Raw genomic sequence first — 19315 nt, 5'->3', positions numbered from 1 at the left:
GCATGGAGATTTCCAGAGATTAACAATCCTTTAAGTAAAGGAATTTTCCTCATCTCAGTCTCCCTTATCCGGAAACTGTGTCCCATGTTCCAGATACCCCAACCAATAAAGTAACCTCTCTGTGTCTAGCCTGTCAAACCCTTTCAGCTTGTATGTTTCAATGTGATCACCTCTCATTGTTCTCAACTTGAGAGGGCTCAATTTATTCAGTCTCTCATCATCAGTCAACCCTCCCAACCCAGAAACCAATCTTGTGAACCTTTGCTGTACTGCACCAAAGGCATATTGTTCCTTAAATATGGGGCTCAAACCTGAGGCAGTACTCCAGATGCAGTCTCACCAAAGCCTTATACAATCTTCCATCACCATTGCCTTCATCATGGGTCCAAGCCCGTTCGCAAAATATATCTGCTTATGAGTACATTAAAAACAAGATAGACAATTGTTAAATGTTACAGAATGTTACCTGTCTGTTGGTGAACCAAGGTTATACAAGATCAGTCTATTATGACCCAGTCCTTAACCGTGGTTACACTCAAACACCCGGGCAGGATTCTCTGTCGGCCAATGCCGGAATCCCAGAACTCGGAGAATCGGTTTTGACGCTGAATTTGTGGCCACCGCTGTTTTCATGCCAAATCACAATTCTCCGGTTCCTCGACAGCGGCGTCAATGCTTTCCAGAACGCACGTACAGTAAACTCTGTTGGGCTGACCCGCTATTGGGCTGACCCTCCCAAGCTACCCCCCCTCTTGCCCTCTGGCCCCAGCAGACCCATCAATGGGATGGAAGTGTTCCAGCGCAACCAATGCCATCTCGTTGGCTGTGACACTGTTGTTACCTCCAAACTCAACAAGTTCTCTAACAAACTCTCTCATCTTCCACTCTCTATCAACTTCAGCTTATCCAAATCACTGTTGCTTCTAACGTATCTCACACTGAATGCCATTCACCCCTCACCCTCATGCTTGTTGGCACACTTGTGTGTACATGCAGCTTTTAATTCCTAACTTTTATTTCCCTTTGCCACTTTTTAACTCATTCCCTTGATATCCCTTAGCAGTTTCCTTTGGTCTTCTAAAGGATTAATGTACCTCCTCTTTTGGATAGCCAAATCATTGATATAAAGGAGGCACATAATTAGTCCTGGACATGATCCGTCTGAACATTATTATCCACTTTGAACCATTCAGTAAAGTTGTCATTAATGTCTACCCTGTTTTATTACTTCTAACTCATGTCTAATCCAATTTGTGACCCTCCCCATAATTCCATACCCCTCAATCCTCTCTGAAAAGTTCCCCTAAATATTTTGTATACTATGTGTACTATATCCACTGCATTTCCTCCCATCTACTATGTCCAGCTTAGTTTCATGGATCGGCACTGCACATGGGGCAGCATAGTGGCACAGTGGTTAGCACTGCTGCCTCACAGTGCCAGAGCCGGGTTCGATTCCGGTGTTGGGAGACTGACTGTGAGGAGTTTGCACGTTCTCCCCGTGTCTGCGGGGTTTCCTCCGGGTGCTCCAGTTTCCTCCCACAGTCCAAACATGTGCAGGTTAGGGGGATTAACCATGATCAATGTGCGAGGTTGCGGGGATAAGGTGTGTGTGTGTGGGGGGGGGGGGGGGGGGTGGTGGGGGGGGAGGGGGGGGTATCCTAGGTAGACTGCTCTTTCAGAGGCTCAGTATAGACTCAATGGGCTAAATGGCCCGTTTCTGCACTGTGGGATTTTTATAGGTTCTAAATGTCCCAAAAAGGAGAGGTTAATATCTGATTGCTGAAAGTTTATTTTCTCTCTGTCTTTTCATTACTCAGATTGACTACTTCAACAATCAAATCATTGTGGATCTTGTGGAACAACCACACAAAGGAATCATCGCCGTCTTGGATGAGGCTTGTATGAATGTTGGGAAGGTGACAGATGCCATACTGGTGGACACCATGGATTCCAAGCTGGGAAAGCATGCCCACTACACCAGCCGAAAGGTAGAACAAAACCAGCAGTTGCAAACAGCGAGGGACACTTCAGGAAAATTGTGACATGCAGTGACTAACATAAGCCTCAAATCATTAAGGCAAGAGGAGATTTGAGGTCGGCCATGTTACGCCAAGTCTTTTCCCCGTTAAACTTGTAGCTATGATATCCTGTGGGGAGATCAGGTGCACAGCTATTGTGTCGCTGATCCTTGTAGGCTGATGTCAGAAGTAGAAATGGAACTGGTGGCATGACTATTCCTGCCTCCAGTCTCTCCCACTAACAAAAGCGCAAGAGAATCTCTGGCCAGTATAATGGCCTGAAACTCACAGCAACAAAAATGCAGTGAAAGACAAGAGCCAAGGCAATGAACTGGCCTTCTGACTAAAGTTCTCAGCCCCGTCACACCTGCCAGTCAGTCCTGAACTTTCTTGGCTCCTCCTATCTTCTCACCCTTCCCGCTGGGGTAGCTCAATATTGACCTGGGCTCCTGCTATCCATACACAAATTACCTAAAATCAGTCAGAGTTAATGCTGTTGTCACAAGCATTTCACCAATGTTATATGTTCTTTAGATCACAATTGATACCCATGGTTCTTCTGACCAATAAGAAGCAAGGCACAGCTAAATCAAATTCTAGATAAGTAGTTAGATTGTAGTTCAGGCCTAATTCAGTGGAAAACCATGGTGTCCTCTTTATCAGCTTGAAAAACCCATTTCTCATGCTCCATCAGCCACATTACTGTCAAAACCCCTATTCTCACACTTCTCGAAACGTGGTTGAATGAAAGAATTGACTTTTATTTAGTGTTTGTCGTGGCATTGGGGCATCATAATGCTGGCATGCCTGTCCCTTTCAGTCACTGGAAAAGATCTCATCGTATGTCCTGTCCAACACTAATTCCTTGACCAACATCACCGAGAAATAAAGAATCTGGGTCATTCTCACTTTGCTGTTTTTGACACCTTGATATACATAAGTTTGTTGCCACGTTACCTACATTACAACAAGGAGCAGGAATCATAGTTGATTTATCGATTCTCCAGTCTGAGGGTATTCAGATTCAACCCGAAACACCCAAACGATGGTCCCACTGAGAGGAGCAATGTGAGCACAGGTTGACACCTGTACCCTCCTATCCTGGAGATTTTAGTTGATCTTAGGCAGTGGGTGATCTGCCAGCTCCACAAAAGCCTTCAGCACTGAACACTTTTGTTTTATCTTCAGCTGTGTCCGACTGAAAAGAATATGGAGTTTAGCAAACACTTCAGGATAAAGCACTACGCTGGACAAGTCACGTAAGTCCCCTTCTTTAAACTTTAGGATAAAGCAATATTATCTACAAGTCACATAGGTCCCCTCCTTTTAACTTTAAAAATACTTTGGGATGGACACCTTCAATGGCAAAACAGAATGTTTTTTGCGCCACAAGAAAATGACAAACACTCCGAGATGAGGCATAACACAGGTTAGATGAAATGAAATGAAAATCGCTTACTGTCACAAGTAGGCTTCAATGAAGTTACTGTGAAAAGCCCCTGGTCGCCACATTCCGGCGCCTGTTCGGGGAGGCTGGTACGGGAAATGAACCATGCTGCTCGCCTGCCTTGATCTGCTTTAAAAGCCAGCGATTTAGCCCGGTGCTAAACCTGCTGTACTCTGTGATGATCTCTGGCCCACGGTTATTCTTTCCACTGTCCACCTGAGTGATCCCCACATGAAAGCTAGCCATTCCTTCACACGGTCCCACCGAACCCCTAGGCTGGCGGACATGGGGGTGGTGGGGGTGATGGGGCTGGGACACGGGAGCGGTGAGCGCTGGCTGTACTGGGGTCTGTGGTCCAGCGCCCCTGACTCTCCACCCAGCCACCCCCCAAAGGCCCCTCACACCGTTCTGACAGAGCACTGAGGCAGGTTGTAACGTAGTGAACCAGTGTTTATTGTGAACAAATATATACAGGTTAGTACCCCAGCCCCTATATTGCTATCTTACATGCTGCACCTGTGCCAACCTAACTGGTGTCCAACTTTCTGGCCTTATGGCACTAAAGCGATTTCCAGATGAATTCCCAGGTGGTACATCAGGAGGAGGCCTGCTGCGATTCCCACCCTGTGAACAGTGTCTCCTTTGGCAGCTGTCCTCTTAGTCAACTGGCCCCAGGTGGTGTGGCGCCAACCTGTTCTGCCCATGGGATGCACCAGGGACTTGAGAGAGGAGGGTCCGTGGCACTGTGGTGTTCCAGCACGTCCCCTTCGAGAGTCACCGGGACGGGCCCCAATGCAACCTCCTCCCTTGGGGTGCCCGATGGCCCCAGGCTATTTCATGGGACTCCTCCATCAGCACCTGCAGGCACTGGACACTTGCTGACAACACCTCAAGCAGTCCCTGGCTCTGAGACTGCATCTCCACAATCGTTGGGACCTTTGTTCCAGAAGCTTGAAATCTGTCTAGATGACAGCTAGTGCCTGGGGTCAGCACGCCCTCCGACAGTCCGCCCCCTCGGAGGTTCCTACCTCCACCTGATGTACCGCAGCACCTGTGTGGTGCGCACCAGATAGTACTCCTGGAGCCTCTTCACTGAAGTGCCCATCCGAGGTGAGTGTCTCTGGTATGGTGGAGGGTTTTGGAGACAGCTGCGATAGGAAGTCAGTGCCTTCCCCAGACTCAAGCTCCGTGATGTCACGGGATAGGGTGGAGGGCTCCCGTCGCTATCTGTGAACTCATTGTCGCTGCTCTCCACTTGTGGTTGTGGTTGGATCAGGGGCGGGGGACACCAGAAGATCTCTCCCTATCACTAGGAGCTCCTGCAAGACACAAGACAAGGTGCATGATTTGACCGCGGGCCAGTGGGGGAGTGGGGGTGGTGGTGGTGTGTGGAGGGAATGGGGTGTGAGGAGAGGGGGGGGGGGGGGTGAGGGTGGAGGTGGTGGAGAGGGACAGTGAGGCTGGTAATGGCTGTGGAGCTGGGGTGTGGGGACAGCTGTGGGGTGGTGGTGGGCATGGCGGTGGGGTGGGTGACACACATGCTATGGCGAACCGTAATTCAGTGGGGTCTCACGTCCTCACCAGATCCAACCTCCGCTTCGGCGAGTACCCTTCCTCCAGGCAGTTAGTTAAGATATAATAGTTATAATTAGTAGATAGAGATAGCGATAGTGAATGTAGTTTAATTCTTACATGTATGTTTGCTATTCAGAATAATTGTCGAACTCAAATTTAGTAGTGTATCTTTGTGATCACTGCGCCTTCCATCCTGGAAACCCCTCACAAAGATCACCACATGGCCTTCTCCTGGGGGCCGAGGTGGGGGGGAAAGTGCACAGTGTTAGGCAGTCCGATGCATGCAGCCCAGGGTAGGTACCATGTGGCTTCAGCGGCCAGGGCACCCTCCATTGCGGCCGGTATGGGTACCTGCATGTGAGACAGCGTGGGGGTACCACCTTTCTCCTGGTGGGGGGCAGTAGGGTTACAGGTGTGTGGGATGGGTGTTGGTTCCAGGGGCACAGTGCTGCCTACTCACCCTGGCTGCCTCGAGCTGGTCATGCAGTTTTTTCCAGCACTTCTGACCAGTCCCAGCGGTGTTCCCACTTTGCTCACGACCTCTGCCACCTGCGTCCACGGACGGCGAACGGTGGCGGCTGGCAGCCTTTTTCCGACCCTGACCGCTCCTCCACGGCGTCTTGTAGGGTCTCGGGTTCTACGTCCGTGCAACGGGGTGCCGCTCTTTTTGCTGCCATCATGCTGGGTGGGTTGAGTGTGTGCGGGGAGTGAAGTGTGTATCTGCGGCTGCAGATTGTCAGCCTCCTGAGTGTCAATCCTGAACCCGTCAAATCTGGCACAGTTTCTCATTGGAATCAATTGTGTTCCACGTGGCTACCCCCTTATCGGTCGATGAATTGGTCCAGATGCAGCGCCGGTTTTTCTGTCATAAAAGTCCATTAATCCTTAGTCTCAGGAATGAGGAATCCCGGCCCAGCTTCTTGAAAGAGGTTAGAGTGGGGGGCAGTTGGTGCTATTGGATCTGTGCCCATCAGCTGTCAGTGATATCCAGAGAGGGGTAAGAATGGACATTTAATCTAAAGTTCTATTTTGTGCTTGGATTCAGGTACTCAGTGGAGGGCTTCATCGATAAGAACAAGGACACACTCTATCAGGACTTCAAACGTTTGATGTACAACAGGTGAGAACAACTCGCAGAGTCTTAATCACTACAGTGTCCCTTTAGCTTTCATTGGTGATATAAAGTTCAGTCATAATTCAACCCAACTGGCACTGTATGGCTCATGTGTCAGCTCCTGTAAAGAGAAGTGTGCATCTCCGTCACAGACTGTACAGCCATTAGCAGCTCCTGTACATGTATAGTGCACAGGAGATAAAATGGATCCATTTACTCTTGCCAAAAAGAGATTAATTGGACTCGCATTTTATGGAACCTTCCTGTGTTGAGAACCACTGCTGTTGCCACTATAGTAACTATAGTCACTGCACTTTAAAGTAATTCATTGTTTGCAAACCTTCAGATGTTCAATTTGATATAATGAAATATTGAATTAATAAAGGAAGTTAGCAGCAATATCAAGAAGCCATTGGTAAGTCAAGCCCCTGGAAGGCCTTTCAGATTGAGTAAGGTCGACAAGAATAATGATGAAAAATCGAAAGGAGAACAAGAGAAAACACAAAAAGAGTTTAATAACAGGGTAAAAGCATTAAAATTGGAGAGGAGGTATATTCTGATGCTGTTGAGATTGAGATAAATAAGATGATGGATAAAAGTGACATTTTGTTAACAGAAGACAGAGTGCCAGCCCTCGGTGGTATACATCCTAACATTCTGAGAGAGGTGAGAAGGAAAATTGTGGAGATGAATTTCTGTAAGTGTGATTGTGTGCTGGAGGACTGGAGAAGGACCAATTTAATCATGGAAAATGGCTAATATGGATAATTGCTTGTCAGTTAGGGAAATTTTTACTATCTAGTTAAGGATAAAATTACTAAATATCCAGGTAAAAAGAAAGTGAGAAGTTGCCAGCACAGATTTAGAATGGGCAACTGTTCTTGAGAAACCTATAGAATTGTTTATGGAGGTAACAAACGTAGATATGGGAAATGCAGTCAATGTAGCGTTCATTGATCTTTGGAAAGCCTTTAACAAGGTACTACAATATGAGACTATTAGAGAAGCTTAAAAAAGTATGGAACTAAAGGGAGGCTAGCAAACTGAATAAAAAAATAATTGGAAAGGATAAACCAGAATTGGAGAAAAGGGCTGTTTGGGAGCAGATAATAGTTTTTCACAAGATCAGTGTTTTGTGGAGTTCTGGGACGCACTGTGTATGTCAATGATTTTGTGTGGAGGATTAATGGAAATAATGTGGATGATTGCAGGTATTCCTAAAATAGGAAGTGTAGTCAATTATTTCAAACCTAAAGGAACATCAAGGAGGCATTGATAAAGTAGCAGATAAATTCAGGCCCACATTTTCACCACATCAGAGAAGCTGGCTGTCATGGGGAAAATCCCAGAAATGGATGAAATTCTAAGTCCCTCCCCCGAACCTGGCATTTCTCATCTTCATGGAGGGAGGAGTGGAGGTGGGCTGGGAATCTCACATGTGAGATTCATGGAGTTTGATTTTGGAAGAACATGAGTGTGGAATCTGGAGTGTGCAGATTAGAACAGGTTAGAGGGCTGAATTTAGTTCATGCATTTGTCATGCATTCAGGCATCCCTTTGCAGTGATAAAGTAACCATTTGCAAAGGGTCCTGGGACACCTTTGGCAGACGTAAGCACCTTTTAGGATTATTAAAAGTGAGCATGATAATGCAATTTTTACATACAAATGCATTAGAACTGTCAAGCTATCAAAGTGCTGTGCTGTTCAGCTGTCAAGGAACTGTCCAGTTGTCAAGGAAGTATTAAAGAGCTGTCCAGCTGTCAAGGAAGTGGCAAAGAGATTTCTAGCTGTCAAGGGATTGTCTGACTAACAGGAGCTGTCAAAGAGCTGTCCAGTTGTCAAACCTGTCCAACTTTTCTCGGAATTGTCAAACATACATACATATGAACAGAAGTAAGCCACTTGGCTCTCTGAGTCTGTTCTGCCATTCAATCAGATCATGGCTGATCTGATTTTAACTCAATTCCACTTACCCAAGATAAACATTCACACCCTTGCTTATCAATAATTAATCTACCTCTACCTTAAAATATTCTAAGACTACTGCCTCTATTGCCTTCTTATGAAGATAATTCAAGAGTCTCATAACCTTCTGAGAGGAAAAAGAAAATCCTCATCTCTGTTTTAAATGGGTGACCCCTTATTTGTAAGCAGTGACCCCCTCCCCCCCCCCCCCCCGAAACATGCCAAAGTTGTTCATGAAGTGCCAAATTTGTCAAGGAACTGTCCAAGGTACGAGCAGAGTTGGCACAAAGAGAGTAAGGGCAAATTACGGTGGGTGGGGATCATGGGTTGGCATGCATTGGCACTAAGTTGATATGGGTCAACAAGGGTTGGTAGAGGGTCACAGAGTTGACATAGGGGTACGAGGGGTCATGAGGGTTTAAGTGGGCATGGTTTGCCAGAGGTTGGCATGGATTGGGCATAGGATGTGTGTGAGGGTGAGAGCCGGAGGTTTTTTTTTGTTTTATTATTACATTTATTTATTTAAACAGAGTGCCAGAGTATAGAGGCAGGCCTTGCCCCCAGCCTGTCTGCATAACTGGCAGCCTCCCCATTCTTCTTGGGGTCAGCCAACCCAAATTCTATTTGAGCCCTCATGACCAACCGCTCTCCCCTCCACTCCCTCGGCAGTAGGTAGGGCATTTTTAAAGGTTGGATTCACCGAGCTGGAGAATCAACCAAGTCGACGAATCTGATCAGGGATGAACATCTGGGCCTCATTGTTAGTAGGTGTTGTCAATAAAAGCAGGTAATAGAAGGAAGGGAGGAACTCAAAAAAATTACAACCACCACTAAAATGGTATTGAGCAAATTGTTGGACTGCGGGTTGACAAGTCCCCAGGTCCTGATGAACTTCATCCTATGGTTTTAAAATAAGTGATTGGTGAGATAGTTGAAGCGTTGGTTTTAATTTTCCAAAATTCCCTGGAAGATTTCATGGAATTGGAAAGAGGAAATTTAACTCCCTTATCAAAAAGGAGAGGGAGACAGAAAGAAGGAAACTAGTGGCCAGCTAGCTTAAGCTCTGTCATCGGGCAAATGTTAAAAGCTATTGTTAAAAACGTAATAGCAGGGCTCTTTGATAAATTCAGGGTAATCAGGCTGAGTAACATGGATTTGAGACAGGGAAATCATGCTTAACCAATTTATTGGAATTCTTTGAAGAAATAACATGTGCTGTGGGTAGAGGGGAACCAGCGGATGTACTGTTCTTAGATTTCCATAAGCGTTTGATAAGGTGCCACGTCAAAGCTTAATACGGAAATTCAAAGTTCACAGTGTGTGAGTGTGAGTGGGGGTATAACGCATTGGCATGGATTGAAGATTGGCTGGTTAACAGTAAACAGAGGGTAGGCATAAATGGGTCATTTTCTGGTTGGCAGGTTGTAAGGAATTGGGTGCCACAGGGATCAGTGCTGGGGTCTCAACTCTTTACAATTATGTAAATGACTTCATTGAAGGGACTGAAGGTTTGGCTGGTCATTCTATTTGGGGAAGGATGTAAATGCGTTGGAAGCAGTTCAGAGAAGGTTTACGAGACTGTTTGCTGGAATGGGTGGGTTGTCTTATAAGGGAAGATTGGACAGGCTGGACTTGTATTCGTGGAGTTGAGAACAGTGAGAGGCAACCTGATTGAAACATATCAGAATCTAAGGGATATTGACAGGGTGGTTGTGGAAAGCATGTTTCCTCTTGTGGGAGAACCCAGAACCAGGGGATTACTTTTTAAAAATATGACCGAGATGAGGAGAATTTTTTTTCTCTCAAAGAGTTGAGAGTCTCTGGAACTCTCTTCCTCAAAAATTAGCGGAAGCAGAGTCTTTGAATATTTTTTAAGGCATAGCTAGATTTATTTTTGATTAACAAGCGGTGAAAGGTTACTGGGGGTAGGCAGGAATGTGGAGTTGAGGTTATAAATAGAACATAGAACATACAGTGCAGAAGGAGGCCCATCGAGTCTGCACCGACCCACTCAAGCTCTCACTTCCACCCTATCCGTGGAACCCAATAACCCCTCTGAACCTCTTTGGACACTAAGGGCAATTTATCATGGCCAATCCATCTAACCTGCACGTCTTTGGACTGTGGGAGGAAACCGGAGCACCCGGAGGAAACCCACGCAGACACGGGGAGAAATTGCAGACTCCGCACAGACGGTGACCCAGCTGGGAATCGAACCTGGGACCCTGGAGCTGTGAAACCACAGTGCTATCCACTCGTGCTACCGTGCTGCCCAAATTAGATCAGCCATGATCTTATTGAATGGCAGAACAGGCTCAAGGGGCTGAGTGGTCTATTCCTGTTCCGAATTTGTACGTTTCTATTAAAAAAACAAGGCAGCAATTATTCTTTGAATGTATGGAGGCTTCATATAGCGCAGAGCAGACAGATCTAGGGATACATGTTCACAGGATGTTTGAGGCAGCTCAGGTCGATAAAGTTACAAGAAACACAAATAAAATTCTAGGTTTTATCACAAGAACTAAAGAATAGAAAAGCAAAGAGGTATTGATGAACCTCTATAAAACCTTTGGAAAACCCTCCATTACAGTGTTTGCAATATTAGATTCCATATGATGGGAATGATAATGAGACTTCAAAGTGAATAGTACACAAGTTCACTAGGTTGCTGCCCATGATGTGGAAAGAAAATACAAAGGATGTGTTTATAATTTAGCACATTTTTCATGTGAAGATATGAAAGAAATAATGGAAGGATGAGACTGAATCCATAGAAGCAGAATGGTTTCAGTAATTGAAGGGTCAAGACTGAGGAACAATAGACATGAAGATTTAGAACAGAGGATCAATAAACATTTTCACGAGGAGTTGTGAGGCTGTTGAATTTACTTCCAGGATTAGTTATTAAGGCAGAAACTATTTCAACATTCAGAAAAGGAGGAAAAGGAATTGAAAAGATGTGGGATGAGATGAATGTGATAAGAATTATTTTCTCCTATGCGAGGTATTTACCTATGTAATAATAATAATAATCTTTATTGTTTAATGTAAGCCTACAAGTAGGCTCACATTAACACTGCAATGATGTTACTGTGAAAAGCCCTAGTCGCCTGTTCGAGTGCACAGAGGGAGAATTCAGAATGTCCAATTCACCTAACAGCACGTATTTCAGGACTTGTGGGAGGAAACCAGAGCACCCGGAGGAATCACACGCAGACACAGGGAGAACGTGCAGACTCAGCACAGACAGTGACCCAAGCCGGGAATCGAACCTGGGACGCTGAAGCTGTGAAGCAATTGTGCTAACCACTGTGCTACTGTAGTAGTTACATGGTTCGTAAAATAGGTTCCAGCTGAGAGATCTATACTGACAACATCCAACAGACGACACTGAGACTATGAAACATTTATGGCAAATTATTAGGGGATAAAATTGGATAGCCCCAGACAATGGGACCGCAGATTGCAATAGCCAATTAACCTGGGCCGTTCCTTCCCGAGGCAGGCAGCATGCAAACCTACTGCCTGCATGTTAACATGATTGCAGTGAACAGTCAGTGCTAACTACGCTGTTGAGCGGCTGCATGTCTCGGCAGGGGTCGCAAATTTGTGCGAGGCTGGCATCACTTAAAACTAGCCTGTTCTACTTAAAGGCAGTCTGCATCTCCCAAACCAAAGGTGCATTTTGGCTGCAGCAGAAAGTGCCTGGAGTCGAGTGTATGAGCAGAAAGAACACAGAACAATGGTGCAACCATTTTTTTTAATGTTCTCTGATCAAGTACCAAAAATCTTGGTGCAGGCAGGCAACAAGAAAAACAGGCTGCCCATGGGGTCCAAGCGGCCATCCAGACAGATACTATAAAGGCAGTCACTGCTGGGAGTTTAGCCTCAAGAACCTGGATACAGAAGAAGTTCAATGGCCTCAGGCAGGTTAGCCTACACACTGCTCAATTCACCATGCCACCTTCACTCACTGACAAGAATTTCTACCAACCACACATACTTCACATTCACAGCTTTACCTCACCCTCACACACTTAGCATTGCTGAAACCCTCATATGTACATCGCACACATTGCCAGCTATTCAACCATACGGGCACATCGCCCAAGGTGCTATCCAACCGGAGGAAGCAGGACCTGTGCAGCCAGTAACATCCAGCAGAGGGCAGCATAGCAGAGCTACTGATCAGCTGTTCTGGGGAAATTTGAAGACGTGCAGTGCGGTCAGCCTAATTTGAAGGTGTACCTGCGAAGGAGACCCAAGGAGTTTGAGTGAAGGCAAGCGTCCAGCAGAGGGCAGCAGAGCAGAGCTACTGATCAGCTGTTCTGGGGAAATTTGCATACGTGCAGTGCGGTCAGCCTAATTTGAAGGTGGTTTGTGGAGAGGCTGTTGTCAAGTGACAGTTAAGAATAAAGAATAAAGATAGATGGGTGACGGTGAGAGGGGCTGGGGGTAAGCAGTCAGTACAGGGATCCCCTGTGGTCATTCCCCTTAGTAACAAGTATACCATTTTGGATTCTTGTGGGGGGACGACTTACCAGGGGTAAGCCATGGGGTATGGGCCTCTGGCACGGAGTCTGTCCCTGTTGCTCAGAAGGGAAGGGGGAAAGGAGTAGAACATTAGTAATTGGGGACTCAATAGTCAGGGGCACAGATAGGAGATTTTGTGGGAGCGAGAGAGACTCACGTTTGGTATGTTGCCTCCCAGGTGCAAGGGTACGTAATGTCTCGGATCGTGTTTTCCGGGTCCTTAAGGGGGAGGGGGAGCAGCCCCAAGTCGTAGTCCACATTGGCACTAACGACATAGGTAGGAAAGGGGACAAGGATGTCAGGCAGGCCTTTAGGGAGCTAGGATGGAAGCTCAGAGCGAGAACAAACAGAGTTGTTATCTCTGGGTTGTTGCCCGTGCCACGTGATAGTGAGACGAGGAATAGGGAGAGAGAGCAATTAAACACGTGGCTACAGGAATGGTGCAGGTGGGAGGGATTCAGATTTCTGGACAACTGGGGCTCTTTCTGGGGAAGGTGGGACCTCTATAGACAGGATGGTCTACATCTGAACCTGAGGGGCACCAATATCCTGGGGGGGGAGATTTGTTAGTGCTCTTTGGGGGGGTTTAAACTAATTCAGCAGGGGCATGGGAACCTGGATTGTAGTTTTGGGGTACGGGAGATTGAGAGTAAAGAGGTCAGGAGCACAGATTTGACTTTGCAGGAGGGTGCCAGTGTTCAGGTAGGTGGTTTGAAGTGTGTCTACTTCAATGCCAGGAGGATACGAAATAAGGTAGGGGAACTGGCAGCATGGGTTGGTACCTGGGACTTCGATGTTGTGGCCATTTCAGAGACATGGATAGAGCAGGGATAGGAATGGTTGTTGCAGGCTCCGGGGTTTAGGTGTTTTAGTAAGCTCAGAGAAGGGGGCAAAAGAGGGGGAGGTGTGGCGCTGCTAGTCAAGGACAGTATTACGGTGGCGGAAAGGATGCTAGATGGGGACTCTTCTTCCGAGGTAGTATGGGCTGAGGTTAGAAACAGGAAAGGAGAGGTCACCCTGTTGGGAGTTTTTTATAGGCCACCTAATAGTTCTAGGGATGTAGAGGACAGGATGGCGAAGATGATTCTGGAAAAGAGCGAAAGTAACAGGGTAGTTGTTATGGGAGACTTTAACTTTCCAAATATTGACTGGAAAAGATATAGTTCGAGTACATTAGATGGGTCGTTCTTTGTACAATATGTGCAGGAGGGTTTCCTGACACAATATGTTGACAGGCCAACAAGAGGCGAGGCCACATTGGATTTGGTTTTGGGTAATGAACCAGGCCAGGTGTTAGATCTGGAGGTAGGTGAGCACTTTGGAGACAGTGACCACAATTCGGTGACCTTAACGTTAGTGATGGAAAGGGATAAGTATACCCCGCAGGGCAAGAGGTATAGCTGGGGGAAGGGCAATTATGATGCCATTAGACATGACTTAGGATGTGTAGGTTGGAGAAGTAGGCTGCAAGGGTTGGGCACACTGGATATGTGGAGCTTGTTCAAGGAACAGCTATTGCGTGTTCTTGATAAGTACGTACCAGTCAGGCAGGGAGGAAGGGGTTGAGCGAGGGAACCGTGGTTTACCAAAGAAGTGGAATCTCTTGTTAAGAGGAAGAAGGAGGCCTATGTGAAGATGAGGCGTGAAGTTTCAGTTGGGGCGCTTGATAGTTACAAGGTAGCGAGGAAGGATCTAAAGAGAGAGCTAAGACGAGCAAGGAGGGGACATGAGAAGTATTTGGCAGGTAGGATCAAGGAAAACCCAAAAGCTTTCTATAGGTATGTCAGGAATAAAAGAATGACTAGGGTAAGAGTAGGGCCAGTCAAGGACAGTGGTGGGAAGTTGTGTGTGGAGGCTGAGGAGATAAGTGAGATACTAAATGAATACGTTTCGTCAGTATTCACTCAGGAAAAAGATAATGTTGTGGAGGAGAATGCTGAGACCCAGGCTGTTAGAATAGATGGCATTGAGGTGCGTAGGGAAGAAGTGTTGGCAATTCTGGACAAGGTGAAAATAGATAAGTCCCCGGGGCCTGATGGGATTTATCCTAGGATTCTCTGGGAAGCCAGGGAAGAGATTGCTGAGCCTTTGGCTTTGATTTTTAGGTCATCATTGGCTACAGGAATAGTGCCAGAGGACTGGAGGATAGCAAATGTGGTCCCTTTGTTCAAGAAGGGGAGTAGAGATAACCCCGGTAACTATAGGCCAGTGAGCCTCAAGTCTGTTGTGGGTAAAGTCTTGGAGAAGATTATAAGAGATACGATTTATAATCATCTAGATAGGATTAATATGATTAGGGATAGTCAGCATGGTTTTGTGAAGGGTAGGTCATGCCTCACAAACCTTATCGAGTTCTTTGAGAAGGTGACTGAACAGGTAGACAAGGGTAGAGCAGTTGATGTGGTGTATATGGATTTCAGTAAAGCGTTTGATAAGGTACCCCACGGTCGGCTATTGCAGAAAATACGGAGGCTGGGGATTGAGGGTGATTTAGAGATGTGGATCAGAATTGGCTAGTTGAAAGAAGACAGAGGGTGGTAGTTGATGGCAAATGTTCAGAATGGAGTTCAGTTACGAGTGGCGTACCACAAGGATCTGTTCTGGGGCCATTGCTGTTTGTCATTTTTATAAATGACCTAGAGGAGGGCACAGAAGGTTGGGTGAGTAAATTTGCAGACGACACTAAAGTCGGTGGAGTTGTAGACAGTGTGGAAGGATGTTGCAGGTTACAGAGGGACATAGATAAGCTGCAGAGCTGGGCTGAGAGGTGGCAAATGGAGTTTAATGTAGAGAAGTGTGAGGTGATAAAATTATTGGTAGTGTGGATGAGCAGAGGGGTCTCGGTGTCCATGTACATAGATCCCTGAAAGTTGCCACCCAGGTTGATAGGGTTGTGAAGAAGGCCTATGGTGTGTTGGCCTTTATTGGTAGAGGGATTGAGTTCCGGAGCCATGAGGTCATGTTGCAGCTGTACAAAACTCTGGTACGGCCGCATTTGGAGTATTGCGTACAGTTCTGGTCCCCTCATTATAGGAAGGACGTGGAAGCTTTGGAACGGGTGCAGAGGAGATTTACCAGGATGTTGCCTGGTATGGAGGGAAAATCTTATGAGGAAAGGCTGATGGACTTGTGGTTGTTTTCGTTAGAGAGAAGAAGGTTAAGAGGTGACTTAACAGAGGCATACAAAATGATCAGAGGGTTAGATAGGGTGGACAGCGAGAGCCTTCTCCCGCGGATGGAGGTGGCTAGCACGAGGGGACATAGCCTTAAATTGAGGGGTAATAGATATAGGACAGAGGTCAGAGGTAGGTTTTTTACGCAAAGAGTGGTGAGGCCGTGGAATGCCCTACCTGCAACAGTAGTGAACTCGCCAACATTGAGGGCATTTAAAAGTTTATTGGATAAGCATATGGATGATAATGGCATAGTGTATGTTAGATGGCCTTTAGTTTTTGACTTCCCATGTCGGTGCAACATCGTGGGCCGAAGGGCCTGTACTGCGCTGTATCGTTCTATGTTCTATGTTCTACATGGTGATGGCCATCATTGGTGTAACCATGACTGAGGCCATGACCACAGAGGGGCTGACACCATCAACAAACCTAATCCTCCTTCTCACATCCCTGTTGTCCTCATCCCAAAACTTCTCATTTACAAGCTGCAGATGGCATAAGCATGCAGCTCTCACCTTCCCACCTTAGCGAAGTGCTAAGCGACTGTATCAGCATGTGGTTAACACCAGACAAAGTGACCTGTTGCCAGGGAAGTGGGAAAGATCATGAGCTGGATTCTCCATTGTCGAGATCCACTTTGCCGACAGCGCACTCACGCCCACGGATTTCCCGACGGCGTGGGGGTGCCCACAATGGGAAACCCATTGACCGGCTGCCGAGCCGAAGGATCCCACTGCTGGCGGGGAGGCGGGATGGAGAATCCCGCCCCATGGATATTAGCTTGATAGAAGGTGTTGGTGTTACTGCAGAGGTTTCAGATAGGAAAGCAGTTGGCGGCAATGAACAAAAAAGACTGATGTGTATGCAAGCAGAAATGTATGGTATCTGGACTGGCCTACCGGCAAACCTATGTGCAAGGAACAGGGAGGAGTCCAACACAACTTTGTGCGTGGCTTTTTGCAAAGCTCTGAACATGTCCTTTCTGGTGTGGCACTGGTGACCAACTCCTTTACCAAACTCTGCACCTACCACGATACAGTGTCTAATGGCTAGTGCCTCAGCTTTCATTGCAGCACAAGCTAAAGAAACTCAATATCTTGGTGCTGCAGCAAAAGCCCAGGTTAAACTCACACAATCTCGACTTGTTATGTACATGCCCAGACTGCTGTCATCTGGCTACAGGTGTCAATGTTCCAATGGGTGTCCTCCATCAAATTGATAGGTGTTAGAATTCACAAGTATCTTACAAGGTGGGATAAACTAACTTCCAGTAACCTTGCAGAATAAGAGCTTCCCCCGGTAAGGGGGTGGGGAACCTCTAAACAATGTATAGTTGTATGATATAGAAAGCCAGCCAGTTAGGCATGGCAAGGCAGAGCCAGTTGGGATCTACATGTGATGTATATAATAGATATTGTAAACAAACTAATTTTCTTTGAACTACATGGTGTGGGACTCCTTCATGGCCTGATAAAGATAGGATTGCTCAGGTTCCTCCTGGGGCAGTGATAGTGGTTCTGCTCTCAGGGTGACATAGTTCATTCTCCTACCATTGTCACTCCTCCAGTGCTCTAGCTATCAGCCAGCAGTCCAAACTGCTGCCGTCCTCACCAAGGTGATGCAGCCTAAAGTCAGGCCTTCTAGGCCCAGAACTGTTTGGAGCCATCCTGCAAGGTCAACTGTACTCACCCCAACTCAAAGTCAGCAGCCGTCCAGCAGACCCTGGTGTCGCACTAGGATAGACAAAGGCAGGTGGACGGCAGTTATTAAGGGAATGCACATAGTTGATTAGTTGACTTTTCTATGAACAATTGGATGTTAATTCATAAAGCTTGTTGGAATGTTTGTTTTGTAGTGATTTTTGTTGAAAAATCACTACAAAAAACAGCCTTTACCAACAGTCTATCTGTTGGTAAAGGCTGTGCCCTCATGTTGGCAAGATTGTGCAGGACATAGCAGAGCATGAGGAATTCTCAGGTAACTTAAGAGAGGACTGCAAGATTCAGCATTCCAGTGATCTGCTCAATGACAGTTTGGCTGGCAACATGGCTCTTGTTATATGAATTGTTGTCCATGTGTGCACAGCTGCGTGCCCACTCTGCTGAAAGCAAAATGAAACTAAAACTGGATCAATATACACTATGATTGTGAACTGGGGGATCAGCAGACAGCCCGCATTGCCTAGTAGCTAACCTCTGGTTTCTTGTATAGTAGCCAACCTCTGTGACTCTGGTGCAGGATATAGGTATCATAGAATTTACAGTGCAGAAGGAGGCCATTTGGCCCATCAAGTCTGTACCAACCCTTGGAAAGAGCACCCTACTTAATCCCATGCCCCCACCTTATCGCCGTAATCCAATAACCCCACCTAATCTTTTGGACAGCAAGGGGCAATGTATCACAGCCAACCCATCTAACCTGAACATCTTTGGACTGTGAGAGGAAACCGGAGCACCCGGAGGAAACCCAAGCAGCCAAGGGGTGAACATGCAGATTCTGCACAGACAGTGACCCGAGGGTGGAATTGAACCTGGGACCCTGGAGCTGTGAAGCAGCAGTGCTTATCACTGTGTCAGCATGCTGCCCCGGCATGACTTGTGCCAGGATAATGGACAAGTGTGATACATTGAGTGTGATCGCACATCAACTGGACATTACGTGGCTACAGTTACAGTTGCAAATCGGTGGTAGATTTCAGTAAGCTCTACCTTACTGAAGTGTGGAATTCACACACACACTGTTCCTTGCTTAGGTTTAGTAGGAGAATTGATTCCTGAAGAGCTTGGGTGCTTATGGATTGGATAAGAATGTTCAGCTGGAAAATAGCATATCTGTTCTACAAGTTGACTGATATTATAAATACTTCCAGTGCACCCTCCCAGCACTTGCACTAAAAACCTAGCCAGAGATTGGCGTTTCAAATAGCCTGAATCAGAATTGGTCATACTCTGCACGGCAGCTATTTCAGACCCAAAATAGCACCCAAAGCTAGCATTGAAAATACACGATCAAATTTCAATCTCAGAGTTGTTACCTCCATTCACAGAGGTAAGAACATTTGCAGCATGTGGAACGGAAATGGTACTGATACATGTAGGGGGCACTTAATTGCATCTTAATTGATATGAATTGAGTTGGAAGAGTAATGGGAGGTGTATTCTTTATCTAGTGTCTGCTGTACTAATTCTGGGATTAATAGTTTGAGTATCGAGGGAACTTTACTCTGTATGTAATCTGCATTATTTCTGCCCCAGAGATTCATGATCCCAACACTTGGATGAGAAAGAGAGAAATCTTATGTTGTAATCCGCCTTTAATAAATAGGAACATGACATGCTCGGAAGGAAATGTACCATGCAATCCAGTTTTAGTTTCACTTTTGTTTTCAGCAGAGCACAGGCACCTCTTTGCAACTCTGATATGTATTCAAGTTTTCTGTCCATGTATAAATGTTCACATGTGTCTAGACTCAATAAATGAACACA

At 46.3% G+C, this 19315-nt stretch overlaps 1 protein-coding gene across 1 annotated transcript in view; it reads left to right on the top strand.

Annotated features, from left to right (window-relative positions):
- Positions 1 to 19315, top strand: part of LOC119972345 (unconventional myosin-Id-like) — a 218448-nt gene that overhangs the window by 78149 nt on the left and 120984 nt on the right. Inside the window, exons 11-13 of the mRNA XM_038808882.1 lie at positions 1821 to 1991; positions 3210 to 3280; positions 6089 to 6163. Of these exons, the coding sequence (XP_038664810.1) occupies positions 1821 to 1991; positions 3210 to 3280; positions 6089 to 6163 (317 nt within the window). The remainder of the gene's footprint in view (positions 1 to 1820; positions 1992 to 3209; positions 3281 to 6088; positions 6164 to 19315) is intronic.

The sequence above is a fragment of the Scyliorhinus canicula genome, chromosome 10 (assembly GCF_902713615.1).
Source record: "Scyliorhinus canicula chromosome 10, sScyCan1.1, whole genome shotgun sequence".
Lineage (NCBI taxonomy): Eukaryota > Metazoa > Chordata > Chondrichthyes > Carcharhiniformes > Scyliorhinidae > Scyliorhinus > Scyliorhinus canicula.
This window is presented reverse-complemented; position numbering and strand designations above follow the sequence as displayed.